General features: G+C 38.7%; 1 protein-coding gene and 1 long non-coding RNA gene across 8 annotated transcripts in view; one reads left to right on the top strand and one right to left on the bottom strand.

The window, feature by feature from the left end:
- Positions 1 to 26419, top strand: part of enox2 (ecto-NOX disulfide-thiol exchanger 2) — a 505472-nt gene that overhangs the window by 464591 nt on the left and 14462 nt on the right. For all 7 annotated transcript variants that reach the window (XM_061891605.1, XM_061891604.1, XM_061891603.1 and 4 more), the window contains 3 exons: positions 7740 to 7811; positions 8267 to 8357; positions 13932 to 14017. In XM_061891605.1, the coding sequence (XP_061747589.1) occupies positions 7740 to 7811; positions 8267 to 8357; positions 13932 to 14017 (249 nt within the window). The remainder of the gene's footprint in view (positions 1 to 7739; positions 7812 to 8266; positions 8358 to 13931; positions 14018 to 26419) is intronic.
- Positions 838 to 8287, bottom strand: LOC133545891 (uncharacterized). Its single transcript, XR_009804936.1, has 3 exons — positions 8112 to 8287; positions 7720 to 7877; positions 838 to 1813 (listed from the first exon to the last, which is right to left on the bottom strand). It is a non-coding gene; the product is annotated as an uncharacterized LOC133545891 (long non-coding RNA).

The following is a 26419-nucleotide window of genomic DNA, read 5'->3' as shown; positions in this document are numbered from 1 at the left end:
TCAACTGATATCTACACTGCTTTCTGCTCGAATCCACCCGCTGAAATAAGGCCACTTTTGAATATACCAGAGATCGGCAACCCAAAATGTTGAAAGAGCCATATTGGACCAAAAATACAACAACAACAAAATCTGTCTGGAGCCGCAGAAAATTAAAAGCCACATTACATACAGATAGTGTGTCATGAGATATAAATTGAATTAAGAGGACTTAAAGGAAACTAAATGAGCTCAAATATACCTACAAATGCTGCAATATGTATACAGCTAGCCTACATAGCATGTTAGTACTTAATAAATAAATAATAAATAAATAAATAAAGTACTATCTATCTAACTACATAGCATGTTAGCAACAATAACAAACAATTTTTGGGAGAATATTTGCACCGCAACACAACAGAACTAATTCCCAGAATTCCGATGTACTCAACAAAGGAATATTGCATCTCCCATTTTTCCTGGAATTGTCTTTGCTCATCACTAACCTTTCTCTTCACTGCAGGCTTTGAAAAAGACGTGTTTGGGGTTGTGGAATATATTTGTATTTAGCCGACGATGTGTGTCGTTCCGCTTTTCCTCCCTACAGCAACACGGCGGACGGCGTATAATACCGGGATAGCGAGCGCAAAAAAGTGACGGCCCCCGGAGCGTTATCCGGCGTCATATAGAATATTATGTAGTGTTCATCGTGTGAGGAAATGCAAATTAAACAATAAAAAATAACATGTAACGGTTTGAGTTGGTCCAGGTTATCGGGGACTGTTATTACTGACGGACAGGTGTCGCGGTGTGATTGCAGCCAGGCATTTAAGAAAACCCTCGTCTCTGTCGCTTTCACTCATTTGCCGCTTTTCCCCTTACGCAGGGGTAGGCAACCCAGATTGTTGAAAGAGCCATTTTGGACCCAAATAACAAAAATGGTCTCTGTCTGGAGCCAATGGGATGGGGTGGAGTTTACAGTTATGGTAGCACAGTTAGCCAACGACTCTGTCGGAGTATCAGCGCGGTAGCGCAGTGCGCCACAGTTTTGTATTGTCGCTTGGTTCTTTGGCGGAGTGCTTCGGAAGCTACCGGAACGCTGGGGAAGGGAGGGAGCGAGAGAGAGAGGGAGAAATTGATAGAGCTATCAGGCGGCCGAGCGAGGGAGGAAGAGCGCCTGCGGGTCTAGTGGAACAGCGGCAAGTGACGTCAATGTTCGGCTCTCTAAATTTACATACCACACCGTGATTGGTAGATTCCTTCAGCTCCGCACACAACGCTGTCAAGCGGCATTCATATAAAAATTGCGGGCCGTACTAACATTAAACTTTCGTGCTAAGGTGAGGGCCGAAAAATAACGTCTGAGACCCTTGCCTTAGATTGAGTGTAAAATAAGATTGTTTTGTTCTATTTATGTCCTTAAATATCATTTAGATCAATGTTGCCTGAGCTGAAGTTAGAATGAGTAGGTTTCAATCAGTTTTCTTTATTTTTTCAAGCTGCTGTCACCCTTTTATTCATGACCAGAGCTCCGACGGCCTTTAAAAGGCAGCCGCGAGTCGCACGACACTCGCAGTGCTAAAATGTACAACTAAAAGAAAAAAAACTGGCTTATCTGTAATTAAAGGAGGGAAAAAAGCTGCGTCAACAGCAGTTTATTCCCACTAAAAAGGTTGCTAGTAAAATCGGCCCATAATAAACTGGAATGCTTACCTTCTAACTAATTTTACAACTCCTAGTGACACATTTTCATGGATTTACTCTGTTGAAGTCCATGCAAAAGTAGGCGGGCCACACTTGGTGTCGGCTTAGTCCACTCCAACAGCACCACCTATAGGCCGGGCCAGAAAGAGCAGCCAAAAATGATCACATCAGACAAATAATGCACTGCCATCACGTTGTCATATATAGTCAAGTAAACAGACTTTTTAATAACAACAATGAACCACACATCTAACAACAATGGATTGTGTTAGTCCTGCTTACCATAAAGGTTTACCATGTGGATTGTACCCTGCTTTTCAATCAATCAATTATGGGCCTGCATGCAGAGTGCAGTCCTTTTCCTTTCGGGGTCCTGTTATGTAAAACCTGTTGTTGTGTATTAGGGATCCCCGTAGTGCAGGGGTCACCAACGCGGTGCCCGCGGGCACCAGGTAGCCCGTAATGACCAGATGAGTAGCCCGCTGGCCTGTTCTAAAAACAGCTCAAATAGCAGCACTTACCAGTGAGCTGCCTCTATTTTTAAAATTGTATTTATTTACTAGCAAGCTGGTCTCGCTTTGCTCGACATTTTCAATTTTAAGAGAGACAAAACTCAAATAGAATTTGAAAATCCAAGAAAATATTTTAAAGACTTGTTCTTCACTTGTTTAGATAAATTCATTTAATTGTTTAAATAAATTCATTTATTTAAGAAAGATAATTTTAGAGAAAAAATACAACCTTAAAAATTATTTTAGGATTTTTAAACACATTTACCGGTAACTTTTTACCTTTTAAATTTTTTCCTCTTCTTTCCTGACAATTTAAATCAATGTTCAATTCATTTATTTTTTATTGTAAAGAATAATAAATACATTTTAATTTAATTATTCATTTTAGCTTCTGTTTTTTTGACGAAGAATATTTGTGAAATATTTCTTGGAACTTATTATGATTGAAATTCAAAAAAATATTCTGGCAAATCTAGAAAATCTGTAGAATCAAATTTAAACTTATTTTAAAGTCTTTTGGATTTATTTTAAAATTGTTGTTCTGGAAAATCTAGAAGAAATAATGATTTGTCTTTGTTAGAAATATATCATGGTCCAATTTGTTATATATTCTAACAAAGTGCAGATTGGATTTTGACCTATTCAAAACATGGCATCAAAATTCTAAAATGAATCTTAATCAGGAAAAATTACTAATGATGTTCCAGAAATCATTTTTTTAATTTTTTCAAAAAGATTCGAATTAGCTAGTTTTTCTCTTCCTTTTTTTTCGGTTGAATTTGGAATTTTAAAGAGTAGAAATTGAAGATAAACTATGTTTCAAAATTTAATGTAAATTTTTTTCCTGTTTTCTCCTCTTTTAAACCGTTCAATTAAGTGTTTTTTCATCATTTATTCTTTACAAAAAAACCTTCCGTAAAAGGAAAAAAATTACGACGGAATGACAGACAGAAATACACATTTTTATATATATATATAGATTTATTTATTAAAAGTAAATTGAGCAAATTGGTTATTTCTGGCAATTTATTTAAGTGTGTATCAAACTGGTAGCCCTTCGCATTAATCAGTACCCAAGAAGTAGCTCTTGGTTTCAAAAAGGTTGGTGACCCGTGCCGTAGAGACTCGTAAATGTGAAATCAAACCACGGACGCATGGCGGAGATATTCAGAAAACAATCTTGCCTTCTTCCAAACAAGCCGCTTGGAATTTGAGACTTCAGTGACGTGTTTTGCATAATAACAACAGCAGATATCTCCATATATGGTAGCACTTTACCCAAAAAGCTTTGCGTAAGTCCACCATTTTTATTAAGGTGTTCAATAAATTCCTTTTTTGGTGACATTATAACACTGAAACGTCCTCGGGAAGAGGTGCTTTAAAACATGGCCCGCTAGCTCCTTCTAAATCACTAATCCTCGACAAGTAAAGTACGTTTCTTAAAAGTATCACCAATCATAACACCCACCTGTTCCCAAGTAGCCTGTTCACTTGTGGGATGATCCAAATAAGTCTTTGATGAGCATTCGTCAATGTTCTCAGTCTTTTTTGCCACTTGTGCCAGCTTGATATATATATATATATATATATATATATATATATATATATATATATATATATATATATATATATATACATATACACACACACATATAGATACAGTATATATACATATACATGTGAATAATGCTGTATAATACTGTATTTATATTATTAACATGTAAAAAAAAAGTATCTTGAGTTTTTATTGTCTATTGTGAGCGAACTGTGGTTCTGAATTTCCCCCAGGGATCAATAGAGTACTTTCTATACTATTCTATTCTATCCTAAAGGTAAGGACCTGTATCCTGATCTGCAGCGTCATATTCAGGACATCAGATTACTTTTTCGCGCCAGCAAACAAATCCCAGTGAAACAATTCACGCTTCCGTAGTGGAGGTAACAGCCTATTTATTAATTATGTCATCCATAATGAGGTGTGAAGAACCAGAAGGTAGCCCGCTTTTGTTGGGATGTTTCATCCTGCCGATTACGATAACGATCATCCAAGAGTAAGATCGACCGATACCGATCACATGTATTAACTGTGCATTTTTTAAATGTATTTATGGTGAGTGCTGTTGACAACATGCCATTATCAACACAATATTTAAACTAGTTCTGTTTTCTCTTTTATAGTATGGTATCGCAGTACTAATCAATCAAAAACGGTGCTACACTCTTTGTTTGAAAAGTACTAGTTCCCCATTTAAAAAAAATAAATTAAATGGCTCTAAGTGGCTCTTATAATAACAATATCGCTAAAAATAGGTCTTTGTCGTTAGCTCTTATAATAACAATATTGCTAAAACAAAAAATGGGTTCTCATTATTAGCTCTTATAATAACAATATCGCTAAAATAGGTCCTCATTATTAGCTCTTATAATAACAATATTGCTAAAAAACAATAGATTCTTGTCGTTAGCTCTTCTCATAACAATATCACAAAAAAATAGGTTATCATTATTAGCTCTTATTATTATAACAATTTCACAAAAAAAAATAGGTTCTCATCGTTAGCTCTTATAATAACAATATCGCTAAAAATAGGTCCTCATGAGCTCCTATTATAACAATATTGTTAAAAAATAGGTCCTCATTAATAGCACTTATAATAACAATATTGCTAAAAAACAATAGGTTCTTGTCGTTAGCGCTTATAACAATATCGCTTAAAAAATAGGTCTTCATTAGTAGCTCTTATAATAACATCGCAAAAAATAGGTTCTCATTTTTAGCCCCTTTATAATAACAATACCGCTAACAAAATTAGCTTCTAGTCATTAGCTCTTATGATAACAATATTGCTAAAAATAGGTCCTCATTAGCTCTTTTAATAACAGTATCAGTAAAAATAGGTTGTCATTGTTTTCTCTTATAATAACAATATTGCTAAAAAAAAAAAAAAGGTCCTAATCGTTAGCTCTTATAATACAATATTGCTAAAAGTAGGTCCTCATTATTAGCTCTTATAATAACAATATCGCTAAAAATAGGTCCTCATTAGCTCTCATTATAACAATATTGCAAATTCAGGTCACGAGACATAAATGGAGTATTGTTGGTGCTTTTTAGATGGTTGTTTATTGGGTTTTATGGGCGGAATAGAGGACCTCCCATTGACTCAATTTTTGCTCACATTTATTTAGAATTCATCAAAAAAAAAAAAGTGTGGTCTTGTCTTGTGTAGAGCTTGTGAATCCCTCCATCTATCCATTTTCTACCACTTGTGATAAGCAAAATTCCACCTGCATAGAACTCCACGTTATGTCACTGGATGCATGACGTTGTTAAAGTTAAAGTACCAATGATTGTGACACACACACACTAGGTGTGGTGAAATTACCCTCTGCATTTGACCCATCCCCTTGTTCACCCCCTGGGAGGTGAGGGGAGCAGTGAGCAGCAGCGGTGGCCGCGCTTGGGAATCATTTTTGGTGATGTAACCCCCAATTCCAACCCCTTGATGCGGAGTGCCAAGCAGGGAGGTAATGGCTCCTACTTTTATAGTCTTTGGTATGAATGGGTCGGGATTTGAACTCACGACCTACTGATCTCAGGGCGGAGACTCTAACCCAGGGGTCACCAACCTTTTTGAAACCAAGAGCTACTTCTTGGGTACTGATTAATGCGAAGGGCTACCAGTTTGATACACACTTAAATAAATTGCCAGAAATAGCCAATTTGCTCAATTTACCTTTAATAAATAAATCTATATATATATATAAAAAAATGGGTATTTCTGTCTTTCATTCCGTCGTACATATTTTTTCCTTTTACGGAAGGTTTTTTTTTTAGAGAATAAATGATGAAAAAAAATAACTTAATCGAACGGTTTAAAAGAGGAGAAAACACACAAAAAATGAAAATTAAATTTTGAAACATAGTTTATCTTCAATTTCGACTCTTTGAAATTCAAAATTCAACGGAAAAAAATGAAGAGAAAAACTAGATTAATTTTAGAATTTTGATGACATGTTTTAAATAGGTTAAAATCCAGTCTGCACTTTGTTAGAATATATAACAAATTGGACCAAGCTATATTACTTACAAAGACAAATCATTATTTCTTCTACATTTTCCAGAACAAAAATGTTAAAAGAAATTCAAGACTTTGAAATAAGATTTAAATTTGATTCCACAGGTTTTCTAGATTTGCCAGAATATTTTTTGGGAATTTTAATCATAAGTTTGAAGAAATATTTCACAAATATTCTTAGGCGAAAAAACAGAAGCTAAAATGAACAATTAAATTAAAATGTATTTATTATTCTTTGGGGCGGGTATAGCTCGGTTGGTAGAGCGGCTCTGCCAGCAACTTGAGGGTTGCAGGTTCAATCCCCGCTTCCGCCATCCTAGTCACTGCCGTTGTGTCCTTGGGCAAGACACTTTACCCACCTGCTCCCAGTGCCACCCACACTGGTTTAAATGTAACTTAGATGTTGGGTTTCACTATGTAAAGCGCTTTGAGTCACTAGAGGAAAAGCGCTATATAAATATCATTCACTTCACTTCACAATAACAAAAAAAAAAATACTTGAACGTTGATTTAAATTGTCAGGAAAGAAAGGGAAGGAATTTAAAAGGTATATGTGTTTAGGTAGATTGGCAACACTAAATGGTCCCTAGTGTGTGAATGTGAGTGTGAATGTTGTCTGTCTATCTGTGTTGGCCCTGCGATGAGGTGGCGACTTGTCCAGGGTGTACCCTGCCTTCCGCCCGATTGTAGCTGAGATAGGCGCCCGCGACCCCAAAAGGAAATAAGCGGTAGAAAATGGATGGATGGATGTGTTTAAAAATCCTAGAATCATTTTTATGGTTGTATTTTTTCTCTAAAATTGTCTTTCTGAAAGTTATAAGAAGCAAAGCAAAAAAAATAAATGAATTTATTTAAACAAGTGAAGACCAAGTCTTTAAAATATGTTCTTGGATTTTCAAATTCTATCTGAGTTTTGTCTCTTAGAATTAAAAATGTCGAGCAAAGCGAGACCAGCTTGTTAGTAAATAAATAACATGAAAAAAATAGAGGCAGCTCACTGGTAAGTGCTGCTACTTGATGCTATTTTTAGAACAGGCCAGCGGGCGACTCATCTGGTCCTTACGGGCTACCTGGTGCCCGCGGGCACCGCGTTGGTGACCCCTGATCTAACCACAAGGACACTGAGCAGGTTAAAGCAGCTTGAGGGCTAAGAAACGAGAAAATAAGCACGCAGACTACTATTATTCTATTTTGCGTCCTCGTCTGCTGATGTTTTCCCAACATGCTTGAGAAAGTGCTGAAAGAGCAAGGAAGACTTTTGAATGTATTTCTTGCTAAATTGTGTCCTCGCTGGTTGCTAAAATGGTAGCTGTTTAGCATTTTCCGTCGAGTCGGCCAACTGCCAAGTTGAAATAGTTGAAAAGACAAGTCCAGAGGTCAGGACCAGGGATTGTTGGAGGTTATTGACATTGTATTATGTGTCGATTGCTCCACTTACTCACATGTTGCTGATATGTTGCAGCTGGAGGGATGCGATCAGGACGAGAGTGTCGGCGGCGAGGAGGCTGCCAATCAAGCCGCCAATCAAGCCAATGTGAGTGTGAGACCTTCCTCCCCCTGCACGGTCACAGCAGCCACTGTCCTCGCCAAATAAATCAGCCTGCACACAAAGTGGGACAGAGTTGGGGTGGTGCACATAACACACAATGTTACGCAGGACGCCAAACACTCCTCGCTCTGTCTGCCACCTGTCACAGATAGGAAACAAGCAGTTTGATCATCCTCTTTCCAAGTACACGGTGTGTGTGTGTGTGTGTGTGTGTGTGTGTGTGTGCGTGCGTGTGTGCACATTTCATCTCGCCAACAGAAGAGTAGCTCCAGGCAAAGTACCCACCCTCGCCTCATTATCCCATCCTCATTGTTCCCGCCACGAAAGGATGATGTGCCGCCAGCGCGCCTTCCACTTCATATTCCTTGTTTTGATTGTCTGCTCGTCCCGTGCCGCTTCCTCATGCAATGCCATGTGTGTGTGTGTGTGTGTGTTCGCAGGAGCTGGTGTCCTGCAGTCAGGAGAAGGAAGGTCCGACAGAGAAGAGGCAGACAACTCCGGTCCACTCAGAGAGGGAAGCTCTGCTCGTCGGTAAGCCCCAACAAAGGATTATTATTGTTATTAGGGACCGAATGTCCCTTTGGGACAGAGAACCCTATTGTATTTCTAAGGTTTAATTATTATTATACCGCCGCCTCTTTGAGCTGTAATTTGACCCCCTTAACATGCTTCAAAACTCACCAAAGTTAACACACACATCAGGACTGACGAAAATTGCGGTCTAATTAAAAAAATAAAAAAAATCTCAAAATTGTGCTCTAGCGCCCCCTAAGAAAAAACACGGACAAAACTGCTTGTAACTTCCGTTAGGAATGTCGTAGAGACATGAAACAACAACCTTTATGTAGGTCTGACTTAGACCTAGATTTCCTACACTAACCTCCTTCAGTAAAAATCAACAGGAAGTTGGCAAAAACCCCTTCCAAACAAAAGTTTCCTTAAAAAATATAATTTTTGCCTCTTTGAGCTGTAATTTGACCCCCTTAAAATGCTTCAAAACTCACATCAGGACTGGTGAAAATTGCGTTCTCATAAAATAACCATCCCCAAAACTCAAAATTGCGCTCTAGCGCCCCTTAAGAATAAAACACTGACAAAACTGCTCTTGGGAAGAAAACACAGACAAAACTGCTTGTAACTTCCGGTAGGAATGTCGTAGAGACATGACTCTATGTAGGTCTCACTTAGACCTACATTTCATTAATTGACATCCTTCAGCAAAAATCAACAGGAAGTTGGCAATTACCCCTTCAAAACAAAAGTTTTGTAAAAACCCGTCACCTTTTTTCAAACAGTATCTCCTCTGAGCGCGTTTGTTGTCTCAGCTTCAAACTCGCACAGGAAAGAGATTGGACCCTTCTGATTAAAAGTTGCGCAAAGAGTTTTTCTAACTGCTCCGGTTTTGATTTTACGAGCCTTCAAAGAACTTCTGTGCTGATGCCATCTCAAGATGGCCGCTTAAAAGCAAAAGGCACCAGCGTGACCACACAATGCAGAGAAGTTAGGTACTGTGCGGGTAAAGATATGTTGACTGGGTGAAAGAAGGAGGCACCAGTTTGACACCAGGATACAGAGAAGGTAGGTAATGTGCAGGTAAAGATATGTTGTCTGGGTGATGGCAGGAAGCACCAGCATGTATGGGTGAAAGAAAGAAGCACCAATGTGACCCCAGGATGCAGGGAAGGTAGGTAATGTGCAGGTAAAGATATTTTGAATGGGTAAAGGCAGGAAACACCAGCAAAAGTCGGTCCCGTCCATCGCTGCTTGCAGCTTTAATTATTATTGTTATTATAGTTATTAGTTTCATTGTTGTAAGATTTTGGGATACGATGGATGCTCCAAGACAGGGGTGACCAAATTGTGGCCTGGCTCATTTTTTTTAATGGCGCGGCACATTCTAAAAATGTTAATTAAAAACATAAAAGAGTGTAAACAAAGAGTAAGGAGAAAAAGTTGCAATGTTGACTCTGATAACAGAAAGATGCCGTGCAGGCCGTTTCTTAAAGGCCTACTGAAATGAGATTTTCTTATTTAAACTGGAATAGCAGGTCCATTCTATGTGTCATACTTGATCATTTCGTGATATTGCCATATTTTTGCTGAAAGGATTTAGTAGAGAACATCCACGATAAAGTTCGCAATTTTTGGTCGCTAATAAAAAAGCCTTGCCTGTACCGGAAGTAGCAGACGATGTGCGGGTGACGTCACGGGTTGTAGAGCTCCTCACATCTGAACATTGTTTACAATCATAGCCACCAACAGGTAGAGCGATTCGGACCGAGAAAGCGACAATTTCCGCATTAATTTGAGCGAGGATGAAAGATTTGTGGATGAGAATAGTGAGAGTGAAGGACTAGAAGAAAAATTATAATAAAAGACGAGGGCAGGAGCGATTCAGATATTATTAGACACATGTACTAGGATAATTCTGGAAAATTCCTTATCTGCTTATTGTGGTACTAGTGTTTTAGTGAGATTAAATAGTCATACCTGAAAGTTGGAGGGGTGTGGTGACCGCCAGTGTTTCTGAGGGAAGCCATGGGGGAGCCAAGAAAGTCGCAGATGCCTCTTTAACAGCTACAGGAGGAACGACACAAGCTCCGCTCATGTTTACGGTAAGAGCCGACTTATTACCACAATTTTCTCACCGAAACCGGCCGGTGGACATGTGGTAGAGAAACATTATTCGCTTGACCGCTCTGTTCCATATTAAAGCTTCACAACAAACGAAGAAACACCGGCTGCAATACACCGCTTTTCACCAACATCTTTCTTCTTTGTAGTATCCATTATTCATTGAACAAATTGCAAAAGATTCAGCAACACAGTTGTCCTTAATACTGTGTAATTATACGATAAAAACAGACTACTTTTAGCCGTTTTCGGTGCTGGGAGAACATGTCCGCTACCACCGGTGACCTCGCGGAAAATTTAAAATTGCAATTTAGTAATCTAAAAAGGACGTATTGGCATGTGTTGCAATGTTAATATTTCATCATTGATATATAAACTATCAGACTGCGTGGTCGGTAGTAGTGGGTTTCAGTAGGCCTTTAAAACAGCCACTGCCAACAGAGCAAGTTTGCCTGGTAGAAAATGCTCAAAGGCAAATTATTGCTTCACTTTTGGAAAATGTGCTAGCTTAATGCTAATTTACATTGGATATTCCATATACATGCTACTAGTTAGCCTTAGCAATTGTACATGGCATTTTCCACATGTTTGTAATGAGCGCAACGAAGGAATATTTTTATAAATAGACATAAAAAATACATATTTTGATATTGTAGCCAAAATAGTAAAGTCAATATTTATGTCTCTTTAAAAAAAAAAACAATAATGAAGGGAGAAGTGTGTACCCCAAAAGAAGAAATGTTGTAATGATGATGTAATAAGTCACATGCTTTAAATTTGAGAAGAAAACAATTATTTTCCATTTATTAGCCGCGCTAGACTACAAGTAACGGCCGTTTAAATTGTCATGGACCCAGTAGCTGCGCAAGCGAGCTCTCCAATCATCTCAACAGACTCAATAACTCAACGCTGACGTTTCGGTGAATTCAATGAGGATTTAATACTAACACACTTGTAGATGTGTTAGCATATTAGCTAATGCTGAAGACGCTGGCTTCATTACATTACGATAGTATGCTCAAATGTGCAAAAAAAAAACCCACTCCTACAGACATCAAAGGTGTTTTAGTTATATTGTAAAACTTACAAACGTTGCTGAGAGTAGTAAATGAAGAATCTGTACGAGTAGAAACGCTATGGACGTCTCAAAGACCGAACGGCAACTTTACTTCCTGTAGGTTTAAAAAAAAAAATCTAAACAGAAGGGCACCAATTCGTCCATAAGATGGCGCCATAGCCCAAACAATAACACCTGTTCAGTTTGTTGGCTTCGTTTTTTTTACTATTTACTTTATAACCATAGTCAGTGAAGAAAAATCCATAACAAAGCCGCACCGTTTTATAAGCCCTTGGGTTCAAAGCCTGGAATTTATGGTACAACTACGATGCATGCTACAATCAAACACCTGATGTGTAATAAATACAATACTTACAGTAGAAAGACTTTGTAGGGCTCAACAAAAGAACAGTCGGGCACATTCAACTTAATGGCAAAGACTACTTCCTTGCTCGGCAACACTGTAGTTAAACAGTACTGAACAGCAACCTCATGCAAAGTCTACTATATCCATCCATTTTCTACCGCTTGTCCGTTTTGGGGTTGTGGGGGGGTTGCTGGAGCCTATCTTAGCTGCATTTGGGCAGAAGGCGGGATACACCCTGGACAAGTCGCCACCTAATCACAGACAGACAACATTCAGACAAAAGGCCAATTTAGTGTTGCCAATCAACCTATCCCCAGGTGCATGTCTTTGGAGTACCTGGAGGGAACCCACGCAGTCACGGGGACAACATGCAAACTCCACACAGAAAGATCCCGAGCCCGGGATTGAACTCAGGACCTTCGTATTGTGAGGCAGACGCACTAACCCCTCCTCCACCGTGTTGCAGTCTACTGTATAATACTTGCAAATGAGACTCGGAGATCATTTTTAAATGTTGCATTAAAAAATTGTATTTAATCAATTAGCATTTACTAACACACACAAAAGTACCAAAAATTGGTACGGGTATGGATTACCAGGCACGGGAAATTGGTACTGTATCGACTCAAATAAGTTGAAAAAGCATGAATGCCAAGCAAAAAATCATTGCTCGGTGACTAATTGTCCAAAAGTCATCGACCGTTTGCACGCCGGCCTATCTTTGGCGAAACCCAGAGTTTTGGAACGTCCCAACGAGAGCCCAGACCTAAACCCAATCAACACACACAAAAAAGAAGGATTCTTACAGCAAGGACTAAGAGCAAATGTCATTTGATTTGGAGTCCTCAACAAAGAGTCTGTGGTGCTCTTCCACAGGGCTCAAAAGTAGCAGGAGATATTCTCTGCTGCTGATATAATGTGCCGGCTAAGCTTTAGAAGAAAAATAAAGATCTCTGAAGTGCTTGAGTGTGACCTTGTCGATGGAATTTATACAAGTCTGGAGAATGAGGATTAACAGATGGAATATTGCTTCCGTTTCTAATCGCTTTCCCCTTTTATCTCTAAATGAGGTATTTAACGCACCCCGGCTGCTGGGTCTTGGTCCGCCATTGGCTGCGGGGTTGGCTTGTCTCGCAAAGGTGGACATGACGCTCCACAGGCGGCGGGTATATGAGCACACGGCGCTTGTACGAGCGCTCCCCGAGAGGCCGTGTGTGTTACCGCGAGCAGATGTCTAGTCTCTCTGTGACGAGGCCCCGATGCCGGACACACCGGGGCCACATAGATATTAACACTTTAGATCAGGGGTAGGGAACCTATGGCTCTCGAGCCAGATGTGGCTCTTTTGATGACTGCATCTGGCTCTCTGATAAATCTGAGCTGACGTTGCTTAACACGATAAGTAATGAATAATTCCACTTGTAATCAGTGTTAAAAATAATGTTCAAAATATAAAACATTCTCATGCATTTTTAATCCATCCATCCGTTTTCTACCGCACCTGTTCAAGAAGTTGCGTTAATGGTAAGAAGTTATTTATTTATTATTGGTTAGTGTGGGGTTTGCCCTCCTGGGGTTATTCAGACCCCCAAGCACCGACATGAGAGCCTGTTTCAGGGTTACAATATTGTTTTATTTTTCAATAAGTTTCCAGCAATAGTATTTCCAGCAATAGTATTTCCAGCCCCACCCAGTCTCTCCTCCTGGCTGCTGCTTATAACAGAGCAACAGGTGATTAGATAACAAGGCCTAGGTGGGCCATCTACGCACATGTCCCTGCAGGCCCACAGGCCACGCCCCATCCACAGTTAGCTTCAGAATAACAATGTTATTACAAAGAATAAGACACCTGTTATACTCTAGAAATGTTGGTCTTACTTAAAAATGCACGTGTTTAGTTGTGTTCAGTGTTAAAAAATATATTATATGGCTTTTACGGAAATATATTTTAAAATATTTGGCTTTTTGGCTCTCTCAGCCAAAAAGGTTCCCGACCCCTGCTTTAGATGGAATCCATCGCCTGAACTTGTTTTTGTTTGTTCCTCAGGAATCATTTCCACATTCCTGCACGTGCACCCCTTCGGAGCAAGCATCGAGTACATCTGCTCCTACCTGCAGCGCTTGGACACCAAGGTACTCGCAGCACACATGCACTTGGTACGGGGGAACTGTGGGCCAAATGTGGAGCGAACAGGCCGAATATGACTGATCCTTCAATGCAGCTAGTGCTCAGGAATATCCTAGAAAAAAAGTTGAATATATTAATCTATTAATTCTGTCAATTTGGCTAGAACAGGTGTGTGCAAAAGGCAACCCAACCTTGCTTTCATATTAAATATACAAGTACCTAAGATATTGACAGGTGGCAAATAGTCAGCATGTTGTGAATATGAGCAATTCAGGTCAGTGCCCATGATGTGTTCTTTCTTTCCAAATTCCACCAGCACAGCAATCATTTATATGACCCAATTCAAACAACCTTTCCTAGTCATGGTGAAAGAAAAATAAGCAGCCGGAAAGGTTAACACACATGGTCACACAACACAACCTGCTCACTGAACTCTGTGGCTATTAAAGAAAACATCTCATCATCTTAAAAAAATGTAAATTATCTCTATTTAAATACATTGCAAGGCATGATGGGAAAAAATGCCAAACACTCCCTCCACACTTATCCATGTTTGGCTTTTAGCTGCTTGATATTTCTGATTGATGACAACACTTTAAAGGTAGTCGTCACAGAAGTAAACAAGGTAGGAGTCGAATTTTCTCATAATCTTAATGTTTAATCATAATAACTATTAGTTATATAGCATTTTATTATTATAATTTGCAAACACACATATATATTTATACATATATATATGTCTGTATGTATATATATATATATATATATGTGTGTGTGTGTATATATATATATATATATATATATATATATAGATATGTGTGTTATATATTTATGTATGTTTATATGTATTTGTATGTATATGTGTATGTATGTATATATGTATTTGCATGTATATATGTATATATATTAGGGCTGCGAATCTTTGGGTGTCCCTCGATTCGATTCAATATCGATTCTTGGGGTCGCGATTCGATTATATATCGATTTTTTTCCATTCAACGCGATTCTCGATTCAAAAACGATATTTTTGCGATTCGAAACGATTCTGTATTTATTCAATACATAGGATTTCAGCAGGATCTACCCCAGTCTGCTGACATGCTAGCAGAGTAGTAGATTTTTTTGTAAAAAGCTTTTATAATTGTAAAGGACAATGTTTTATCAACCGATTGCAATATTATAAATTTGTTTTAACTATTAAAATATGACTTATCTTTGTGAAAACATTGGACACAGTGTGTTGTCAAGCTTATGAGATGCGATGCAAGTGTAAGCCACTGTCACACTATTGTTCTTTTATTTTTATAAATGTCTAATGATAATGTCAGTGAAGGATTTTTAATCACTGCTATGCTGAAATTATAACAAATATTGATACTGTTGTTGATAATATTCATTTTTGTTTCACTACTTTTGGTTTGTTCTGTGTCGTGTTTGTGTCTCCTCTCAATTGCTCTGTTTATTGCAGTTCTAAGTGTTGCTGGGTCAGGTTTGGTTTTGGAATTGGATTGCATTGTTATGGTATTGCTGTGTAGTGTGGTTTCGTTGGATTGATTAAAAAAAATAATTAATAAATATCGATTTTTTTTTAAAATGGGAATCGATTCTGAATCGCACAACGTGAGAATTGCGATTCATATTCGAATCGATTTTTCCCCACACCCCTAATATATATATATATATATATATATATATTTGTACATGTGCCAATGGTCCGTGGGCCAAATATCGATTTTTACCATGCGACAAAATGAGTAAAAAATTTAGCCTCATACCACCATATATAGATATAAGGTAGTGGAGATTCTCACAGTTGACATGCAACTATACTTCTGTTACGTACATTTTAAACTCTAAAAGGTAATTTTCTGCAGATTTTTGCCATTTCCAGGTGTTTTTCTCCAACCAGCTCCGATGTAATTCATATATTGTATGAATGGATGAATATAGTGTAATATATTTGGGAGGGTTGTAGTCGTTTAATGGCTGTTAAGTAGAGGAGACACAGACATCAGCGTGAATAAACGTTAGCTTTATTTTTTAACTCGCATGTAAATAAATGCGCCACAGCGTCATTTTTGGTCTTTCAACAATCGCTATTGCTTCTAAATCAAAAATATATATTAATGCATGACATAGAGAATATTATTTGTGCACTATTGACAAGTGATGCTCCGAAAATGTGGTCTTTTTAAATAGACTTTGCTCACTGACACCAGATGTGATGAAGTATCTACTTCCACTGGCGACTGTGTCTTTAGCTCGCCCAAAGATGACCAAACAATCCCATACAGGTCGCACTGCGTTTAGACTGAAGTCACATTTGAAAAGACCAGATTCAAACTACCTCCTGATGTGGCCTGAATCTGATGCCAAAATATCAGATTTGAAGCACTATGGAGCGTTTAGACCAGTGGTTCTTTACCTTGTCGGAGGTACTGAACCCCACCAGGTTCATATGCGCATTCCCCTGAACCTTTCATTAGTGAAAACATTTTTTTTTCAAATTCAAGACAAAGTTATATGTTTTTGGTAACACTTTAGTATAGGGAACATATTCTAGGTAACAAAGACCTAATTGTGTCATGATCTGTGGTCTGGATTATGTTTTTATTAGGAGTGGGCAAATTAATGTGTTAATTACGAGTTAACTCATCAATCTATTAACGCCGACAATTATTTTATCGTACATTTGCGTATGTTGTTTACATGCTTTTATTTTGTTAACGCCTTTTCTTAACAAGATGGCGTCGCCCGGACGGGCTTCGGCGTCAAGGGGCTCTTGGTAAAGATGGAACATTTGGCAAAAATACCGGACAATTCTGCAAATTTCATGGCTGGCTTACAGCGTGGTCACTCCGGGATCACTTACGACCGCCAGACAATTCTGAATGTGCATAGATCGGGCCGTTTTGGACTGAATGACGCGTGCTTGCTAGACCGGCTAGCTAGCATGGGAATACTTTGCCGGCTACATCCAGCGGCCTGTGAAGCAGCGGAGTATATGTGTTGTCTTTCTATTTATGAATAATGCAGACCAGGAGTGTTGGCTGAGTTCTTAACGTTTACTTTCAGAGCGTGCATATCATAACATACAAGATGCCGTCATGGCGACACAACCTTTACCGGGCTACCGCGCATGCTCGTCACTCCTGTTGCATGCTGGGTAGGGTAGTTCTTTTTTCCCCTGGCTCATAACATCACAATATAGTACCATGTATATGATGCGTTCAGTTTATCAAAGCACCAAGCAAACAATTGGAAAATTCCCATCATATCAATTCCTAGATATGGTCATAATTATCTTAAGTGCACTACGCAGAATAAACACAACATTATCCATATTGCTACTACGGATAATTTGATCAAAAATTCCCTAAAACAGCCCACTACCTATAATATAGGTTTTTTAAACATAAGATCCCTGATAAAAAAAATGTTTCTGCTGTTACCTCAGAAATTGCCTGTTCAGATGTTATGATTGTGGCTCAGAGATTTGTATGTAGATTATATTTATTTTCTATAACAAACAGGATAACTTAAATACCCTGGCAGTGGCAATAAGCTTAAATGTTTGTATTCACATTTTTTGAGTCGCCACGGGTGTACCCCGCCTTCCGCCCGATTGTAGCTGAGATAGGCGCCAGCGCCCCTCGCGACCCCAAAAGGGAATAAGCGGTAGAAAATGGATGGATGGATGGATGGAGTTGAATTTCATAAAATAGGCTGTTTAACTGCTACTGTTTAACAAGGACTGATTTAAATTGTGTTTGCACAACAAATGTTTTGGCGCTTTTGTTCATGTGGGAGAATATTCCAATAAGGGTGCACTACACACTACTTTTGAATTCATTATTGGGCTTTGCGTATACAATGCAGTTAATCGCGATTAATCAGAGAACTAGTGCGATTAACTTCGATAAAAATTTTTAATCGTTGCCCAGCCCTAGTTTTTCTTATTTTTTTGTTAGTTTTTGGACTCTTTTAGTTCCTGTTTCTGCTCCCTTGTTTTGTTTGGTTAACATGCCAACTTATGATTTTCACCTGCCTCTGGTGTTCGGACCGCGCAGCCGTTTCTAATCAAGACCCTTATTTAAGCTCAGTCAGTCGGCCTGGCGTCATTGCTTGTTTTCATGCGATACCACAGTGTTGCTCGATTCATGCCGTGTCCACGTAAGTCTTGTTTATTTCTTGCCACCTTTTTGTGTTTGTTCGAAGCCATAGTTTGTTTGTTTGTTTCATGCCACAGTTTTGTGTTTCTTCCCCGCCATAGTTAATGTTTGTTTACCTCATGCCCTGGCAAGATTTATCGAGTTAATAAATATGTTCCTACCTGCAAGCCTTGTCCGGAATAGTCCGTTTGCATCCTGGGAGAACAAACCTCGCAGTAAGCTGCGAATCCCCCCCCCCTGTCATGACAGAATGATCATAAGTCGGCATGGTAACCAAACAAAACAAGGGAGCGCAAACAGGAACTAAAAGAGTCCGAAAACTAACAAAAAATAACAAAACCATAATCCAGACCTTAGATCATGTCAAATTTAGAGTTATTTGGACACTAGGGAAACATTTTTTAAGTAATGAAGACTTAATTCAGAGTTATTTGGTTAGGGTTAGGATTATAATGAGGCCATGCCGAATAAGGCATTAATAAGTACTTAATAATGACTAGTTAAGAGTCAATATGTTACTAATTTGCATGTTAATAAGCAACTAATTAATGGTGATTATGTTCCCCATACTCAAGTGTTACCATCTTTTTTTACTGGGGCACAAAATGAACCGTGCATGAACATCACCTTGTTCAAACAACAAAACCAACACGTGCATTAACTCAAAACAAATTACACACCTGCAAATCAGTCAGCTGTTGCCGTATGCGTAATACGCCAATTGGGAGAAGTTTGTATTTACACGATGAGTCGGGTGTGTTTTGACCGCCGCCTGAGGCCGACTCACAGAACCCCTAGGGTTCGATCGAACCCAGGTTAAGAACCACTGGTTTAGACAGAAAAAACATTCAATCCGTGACACTTGAGGGCAAAAAAATCTGATTTGTTGTGCAACGTAAAGTAAACAATACTTGTTTTCGTGCAAATGTTTAATCACTTTCAAGTACATAGTCTGCTTTCCTTTGTTTGGTTGGGGGGCCGCTTCTTCAAAAGCCGACCAATCCCAGTGGTCTGCATCGACGCCCACGCCAACCTCGGTTTTTTGGAACTGTACTCAAGGCTAAGGGGAAAGGGAGCAGGGTGGCGTCGCCTAAGCCAGTGTTTTTCAACCTCTGCGACACACTGGTGTGGTGTTCCATGGGAGATTACCGTATTTTTCTGAGTATAAGTCGCACCTGCCGAAAATGCATAATAAAGAAGGAAAAAAACATATATAAGTCGCATTTTTGGGGGAAATTTATTTCATAAACCCAACACCAAGAATAGACATTTGAAAGGCCATTTAAAATAAATAAAGAATAGTGAACAACAGGCTGAATAAGTGTACGTTATATGACGCATAAATAACCAACTGAGAAGGTGCCTGGTATGTTAACGTAACATATTATGGTAAGAGTCATTCAAATAACTATAACATATAGAACATGTTATATGTTTACCAAACAATCTGTCACTCCTAATGGATAAATCCCATGAAATCTTATACATCTAGTCCAGGGGTCACCAACCTTTTTGAAACCAAGAGCTACTTCTTGGGTACTGATTAATGCGAAGGGCTACCAGTTTGATACACACTTAAATAAATTGCCAGAAATAGCTAATTTGCTCAATTTACCTTTAATAAATACATCTCAATGTGTATTTCTGTCTGTCATTCCGTCGTACATTTTTTTTCCTTTTACGGAAGGTTTTTTGTAGAGAATAAATGATGAAAAAAACACTTAATTGAACGGTTTAAAAGAAGAGAAAACAGGAAAAAAATGAAAATTAAATTTTGAAACATAGTTTATCTTCAATTTCGACTCTTTAAAATTCAAAATTCAACTGAAAAAAAAAGGAAGAGAAAACTAGCTCATTCGAATCTTTTGGAGAATTTTTTTTTTTTATGGAACATCATTAGTCATTTTTCTTGATTAAGATTAATTTTAGAATTTGATGACATGTTTTAAATAGGTTAAACTCCAATCTGCATTTTGTTAGAATAAATAACAAATTGGACCAAGCTATATTTCTAACAAAGACAAATCATCATTTCTTCTAGATTTTCTAGAACAAAATTTTTAAAAGAAATTCACAACACTTTGAAATCAGATTTAAATTTGATTTTAAATATTTTCTAGATTTGCCAGAAAATTTTGGGGAATTTTAATGGTAATAAGTTTGAAGAAAGATCTCCCCAATATTCTTCACCGAAAAAACAGAAGCTAAAATGAAGAATTAAATCAAAATGTATTTATTATTCTTTACAATAAAAAAAATAAATTGACAGGAAAGAAGAGGAAGGAATTTAAAAGGTAAAAAGGTATGTGTGTTTAAAAATCTTAAAATAATTTTTATGGTTGTATTTTTTCTCTAAAATTCTCTTTCTGAAAGTTATAAGAAGCAAATTTAAAAAATTAATGAATTTATTTAAACAAGTGAAGACCAAGTCTTTGAAATATTTTCTTGGATTTTCAAATTCTATTTGAGTTTTGTCTCTCTTAGAATCAAAAATGTCGAGCAAAGCGAGACCAGCTTGCTAGTAAATAAATAACATTTAAAAAATAGAGGCAGCTCACTGGTAAGTGCTGCTATTTGAGCTATTTTTAGAACAGGCCAGCGGGCGACTCATCTGGTCCTTATGGGCTACCTGGCGTTGGTGATCCCTGGTCTAGTCTCTTATGTGAATGAGCTAAATAATTTTATTTGATATTTTACGGTAATGTGTTAATAATTTCACACATAAATCGCACCCCCGGCCGAACTATGAAAAAAAACAGCGACCTATAGTCTGAAAAATTCGGTATGTACTTTCACCTAATTGGGTTAAAAATAGTTTTTGCAAACCAGTAATTATAATCCGCAAATAATGTGCCCTTTTTTGAGTGTCTGTACTGTCTAGAGCTCGGCAGCGTGACCATGTTATATACTCTTCCATATCAGCAGGTGGCTAATTAGTTTTTAGATGTCGGGAACATGGTTCGTCGTGATAACAATGTGCGGACGACAGCGGGAGGCAGCATGCAGGTAAAAAAGTATCTAATGCTTAAACCAAAAATAAACAAAAGGCGAAAGCCGCTAAGAAAAGGCATTGAAGTTTAGGGAAGGCTATGTAAAACTGAACTGGCTGCAAAGTAAACAAAAACAGAATGCTGGACGACAGCAAAGACTTACTGTGGACCAAAGACGGCGTCCACAAAGTACATCCGTACATGACATGACAATCAACAATGTTCATACAAATTCTGATGGCGTCCACACATTTTATGTAGTCTTGATTGCTAAAACAGAGTATAGAATAGAATTGAAAGTACTTTACTGATCCCTGGGGGGAAATTCAGCACCACAGTTCGCTCACAATAGATAATGATGATAATAAATAATATGATATATTATATATATAATATATGAATAATATAAATATATTGTACATATATTCTACATTTTGATAGGCGCCAGCGCCCCCCGCGACCCCGAAAGGGAATAAGCGGTAGAAAATGGATGGATGGATGGATATTCTACATTTAAGTGCAGTCAAAGAACATATGCATTATACAGTCTGATGGCTGTCGGTATGAAGGACCTCCTGTGTCGTTCCGTGTTGCATTTTGAGGTAGGTGCGGGTAATAGCGCTCAAAGGACGACATGAAACTGCAACATGAAAATACCAAGAAAAACAGGATTTGAGCGCAAGACAAGAACTAAAACACTACACATGGGAAAACACAGCATAATGTGAAACTACACCTACTTTGAGACAAGAGCTATAGTGATGCATGCTTGGTTAGGGTTGAAATTCATTTCAAACAATTGCGAGATTGACTTTTTATTATCAATATTGGCTGCTGAGTTTAATTGTTTAATGTTTTCTTCGAGTGGTGGGCCAATGGATTTTTTCAATAAAAAAATGTGCCTTGGCTCAAAAAAGGTTGAAAACCTCTGGTCTAAGCAAGTTACGTGAGGCAAGAGTAGAAACCAGGCTTAAAGGCCTACTGAAACCCACTACTACCGACCACTAGAGATGCGCGGTTTGCGGTCTCATCCGCGGAGTCGGGCGGGTGACATGACGAAAAAATTGATTTTAATTAGAATCGGGCGGGTGGCATCCGGAATAATTTGATATACATGGTAACAGTAACACAACATAAACGCAACACAACAAATACCCATAATCCTTTGTATCTATGATACTCCTGACTATTTTATACACCCCACTAGTGTTACTGTGAGGATGTTCTCCCGAAATGTGTTTGTCAATTTTGTTTGGTGTGGCTTCACAGCGTGGCGCATATTAGTAAGTGTTAAAATTGTTTATATCACAACCATCAGTGTACTCTGTATCATTCAGTATGCCTTTCAATCTTGTACGTGTGATTGCGGAAGCTGCACACAACATGTTGCCGGACTAACAATCGGTGTGTACATGTTGTTTAAGGTGTCAAAGCCAGAGGCTTCACAGCACGCCCATATTCCTGTCATCAGGATGAACACCATTGGATATTCGTGAGAATGTTAGCGGCTCCCATTGTCTTCACTACTCTGTAAAACGGGTTTAAATAGCTCTGTGAGTGGTAAAGGTGGCCGACATCTGATGTATTTCAGCGGGCGGTTGCGGTTCTGATAAAATGTTGGTTCGGGTGGATGACGACTTTGGTGATGCGGTTGCGGATGATATAATTGCCTATCCGCGCATCTCTACCGACCACGCAGTCTGATAGTTTATATATCAATGATGAAATATTAACATTGCAACACATGCCAATACGGCCTTTTTAGTTTACTAAATTGCAATTTAAAATTTCCCGCCGAAGTGTCGTGTTGAAAACGTCGCGGAATGATGACACGTATGATGACGCGTGCGTTTGACGTCTCTGGTTGTAGCGGACATTTTTTTCCAGCCCAATCCAAGCTATAAGTAGTCTGCTTTAATCACATAATTACACAGTATTTTGGACATTTGTGTTGCTGAATCTTTTGCAATTTGTTTAATTAATAATGGAGACGTCAAAGTAGAAAGATGGAGGTGGGAAGCTTTGAGCCTTTAGCCACAAAATCGCCTTTTTTTTTTATTTTAACTTTATTTTATTCTATTTTTTTTCCTTCTAGTCCTTCACTATCAATATCCTCATCCACAAATTTTTCATCCTCGCTCAAATTAATGGGGAATTTGTCGCTTTCTCGGTCCAAATAGCTCTTGATGCTGGAGGCTCACATTATAAACAATGTTCAGATGTGAGGAGCCCCACAACCGGTGATGTCATCGTCTGCTACTTCCGGTACAGGCAAGGCTTTTTTATTAGCGACCAAAAGTTGCAAACTTTATCGTGGATGTTCTCTACTAAATCCTTTCAGCAAAAATATGGCAATATCACGAAATGATCAAGTATGACACATAGAATGGACCTGCTATCCCCGTTTAAATAAGAAAATCTCATTTCAGTAGGCCTTTAAACGCCACTTCCTGGGCAGATAAAAGGAGGTACTTTGGCCAGACGGGGTGGGAAGCAAGCGCGTGTGAGGATTGATGCGGGCGTTGGGCTCCGAGCGTCAGAATGAAGGACATGCTTTTAATATGTCCCGGCGTCGGGGGAAATTGACCGGCTCGATGGGGTGCGTGGACACACACACACACACACCCAGTGATGACATTTAAGACTTGAGGAAAAAAAGGAGACAAATTGTGTCTGGGAAAAGTTTGTGAACTTGTACTTTTGTGAGAAGCTGAAGCACATTACTGGACATCGACTTGAAGCACAAACAAGCTGGAAGCAATTATACGACATATCCTAATGACTATTTCACACTACAGCACCGGCGCTATGTTTTCTTTAGTGGATCGATATTCCAAGCGGAGGTAGTTTCTCTTTGCATGGAAGCAGGATAATTGCTGCTTTGTGTTTCCAGCCCCAGACCAACTCATCACTGGACACTCTCGCCTGCCACTAGATTAGGCACGCCTGCCACTCCAGTCCTGCAGGTGGCAGTGTTTCACCTGACAAAGTAGCACCGTCTTAGCTGATTGATTGAAACTTTTAGTAGATTGCACAGTACAGTACATATTCCGTACAATTGACCACTAAATGGTAACACACGAATAAGTTTTTCAACTTGTTTAAATCCGGGTTCACGTTAATCAATTCATGATACAAATATATACTATCAGCATAATACAGTCATCACACAAGCTGCAGCAGAATTGAATTTGCACCAAAACTCAATTTATTCTTCATTTGCCCCTGAACCAAAGTTTTATGCCTGTTATCATGAACTAATAACACAATGGAGACTTAAAGGCCTACTGAAATGAGATGTTCTTATTTAAACGGGGATAGCAGGTCCATTCTATGTGTCATACTTCATCATTTCGCGATATTGCCATATTTTTTGCTGAAAGGATTTAGTAGAGAACATCCACGATAAAGTTCGCAACTTTTGGTTGCTGATAAAAAAAGCCTTGCCTGTACCGGAAGTAGCAGACGATGTGCGCGTGACGTCACGGGTTGTGGAGCTCCTCACATCTGAACATTGTTTACAATCATGGCCACCAGCAGCGTGAGTGATTCGGACCGAGAAAGCGACAATTTCCACATTAATTTGAGCGAGGATGAAAGATTTGTGGATGAGGAAATTTAGAGTGAAGGAATAGAAAGGAGAAAAAAAGGCGAGGGCAGTGAGAGCGATTCAGATGTTTCATAATATTAATAATAAATAATAATGGATTTTCTATTGTTAGATACTCAAAGCGCTCACAGAGAAGTGAGCTGGTGGTGGTAAGCTACATCTGTAGCCACAGCTGCCCTGGGGTAGACTGACGGAAGCGTGGCTACCAGTTTGGGCCTACGGCCCCTCCGACCACCACCAATCATTCATTCACCAGTGTGAGCGGCACCGGGTGCAAGGGTGAAGTGTCCTGCCCAAGGACACAACGGCAGAGATTTGGATGTTAATAGGTGGGAAGCGAACCTGAAACCCTCATGTTTCTGGCACGGCCGCTCTACCCACTACACCATGCCGCCCTCGTAAATGTTTTTAGACACATTTACTAGGATCATTCTGGAAAATCCCTTACCTGCTATTGTGTTGCTAGTGTTTTAGTGAGATTAAATAGTACCTGAAGTGTGTTGACGCCAGAGTCTCTGAGGGAAGTCACGGCAGCTGCATGGACGGCGCAAGCTTTGCTGATGTCTCCGGTAAGAGGCGACTTTTTACCACAATTTTCTCACCGAAACCTGCCGGTTGACATGTGGTCGGGATCCATGTTCGCTTGACCGCTCTGTTCCATAGTAAAACTTCACCTCCGGGAACCAATAACGTCACAAACACGCGTCATCATTCCGTGACGTTTTCAACAGCAAACTCAGCGGGAAATTTAAAATTGCAATTTAGTAAACTAAAAAGGCCGTATTGGCATGTGTTGCAATGTTAATATTTCATCATTGATATATAAACTATCAGACTGCGTGGTCGCTAGTAGTGGGTTTCAGTAGGCCTTTAAGACGTGTTATTACTGCAGTGTTGTGTTGTGCCTCCCAACCCTTTGACCACACTGCTGGAATCAAACACCCCCTGGTGTCTGGTTACTCCATTTGTACCTCAATAGGTTGCGTCTGCAAATAAGAAGTTAACACTCGTATTGCTGCCAAACGCAAGATTACAGACTGCAGGCATCCCCAGACGATCGGCATCCAATCATTTTGCAGCTCACGGCCACTAGGGGCATATTTGCATGATGGTTGCACGTTTATCACATAGTTTCTTGTTTATGAGATTGTTTTTATCTGCATTTCTCAGCACAGTTTCAAAACTTCATTTTATATATTAAAACTAAATAATAGCTGAAGGTGCAATATGGCCAACTGTGCAATAGAAATAACTAACAATATGTATTATAAATCATCTTTTCAGAATTAGTTTAAGATTGTTAAAGTCGATAAAAAATAATATAAATCTTATAATATATAAGAATATATAAGATTCCCCGTTTCACAGGGAAACTTGCGAAACAGGCTTGTAGGGATAAAATAACCTCCGGGTTTTTTCTTGACGCAACGTATATCTACACATACATATATGTGTGTATCTATACATATACTTGTATGTATATACACATCCATCCATTTTATGTGTATATATATATGCATGTATATTTATGTATGTATGTATATATATTTATGTATGTATATATTAATGTACATATGTATGTCTGTTTATATATATATATATGTATGTATGTATGTTTATGTATGTATGTTTATG

Source organism: Nerophis ophidion, linkage group LG29 (genome assembly GCF_033978795.1).
Source record: "Nerophis ophidion isolate RoL-2023_Sa linkage group LG29, RoL_Noph_v1.0, whole genome shotgun sequence".
NCBI lineage: Eukaryota > Metazoa > Chordata > Actinopteri > Syngnathiformes > Syngnathidae > Nerophis > Nerophis ophidion.
The sequence above is the reverse complement of the archived record's forward strand: the minus strand, read 5'-3'. Positions and strand labels throughout refer to the sequence as shown.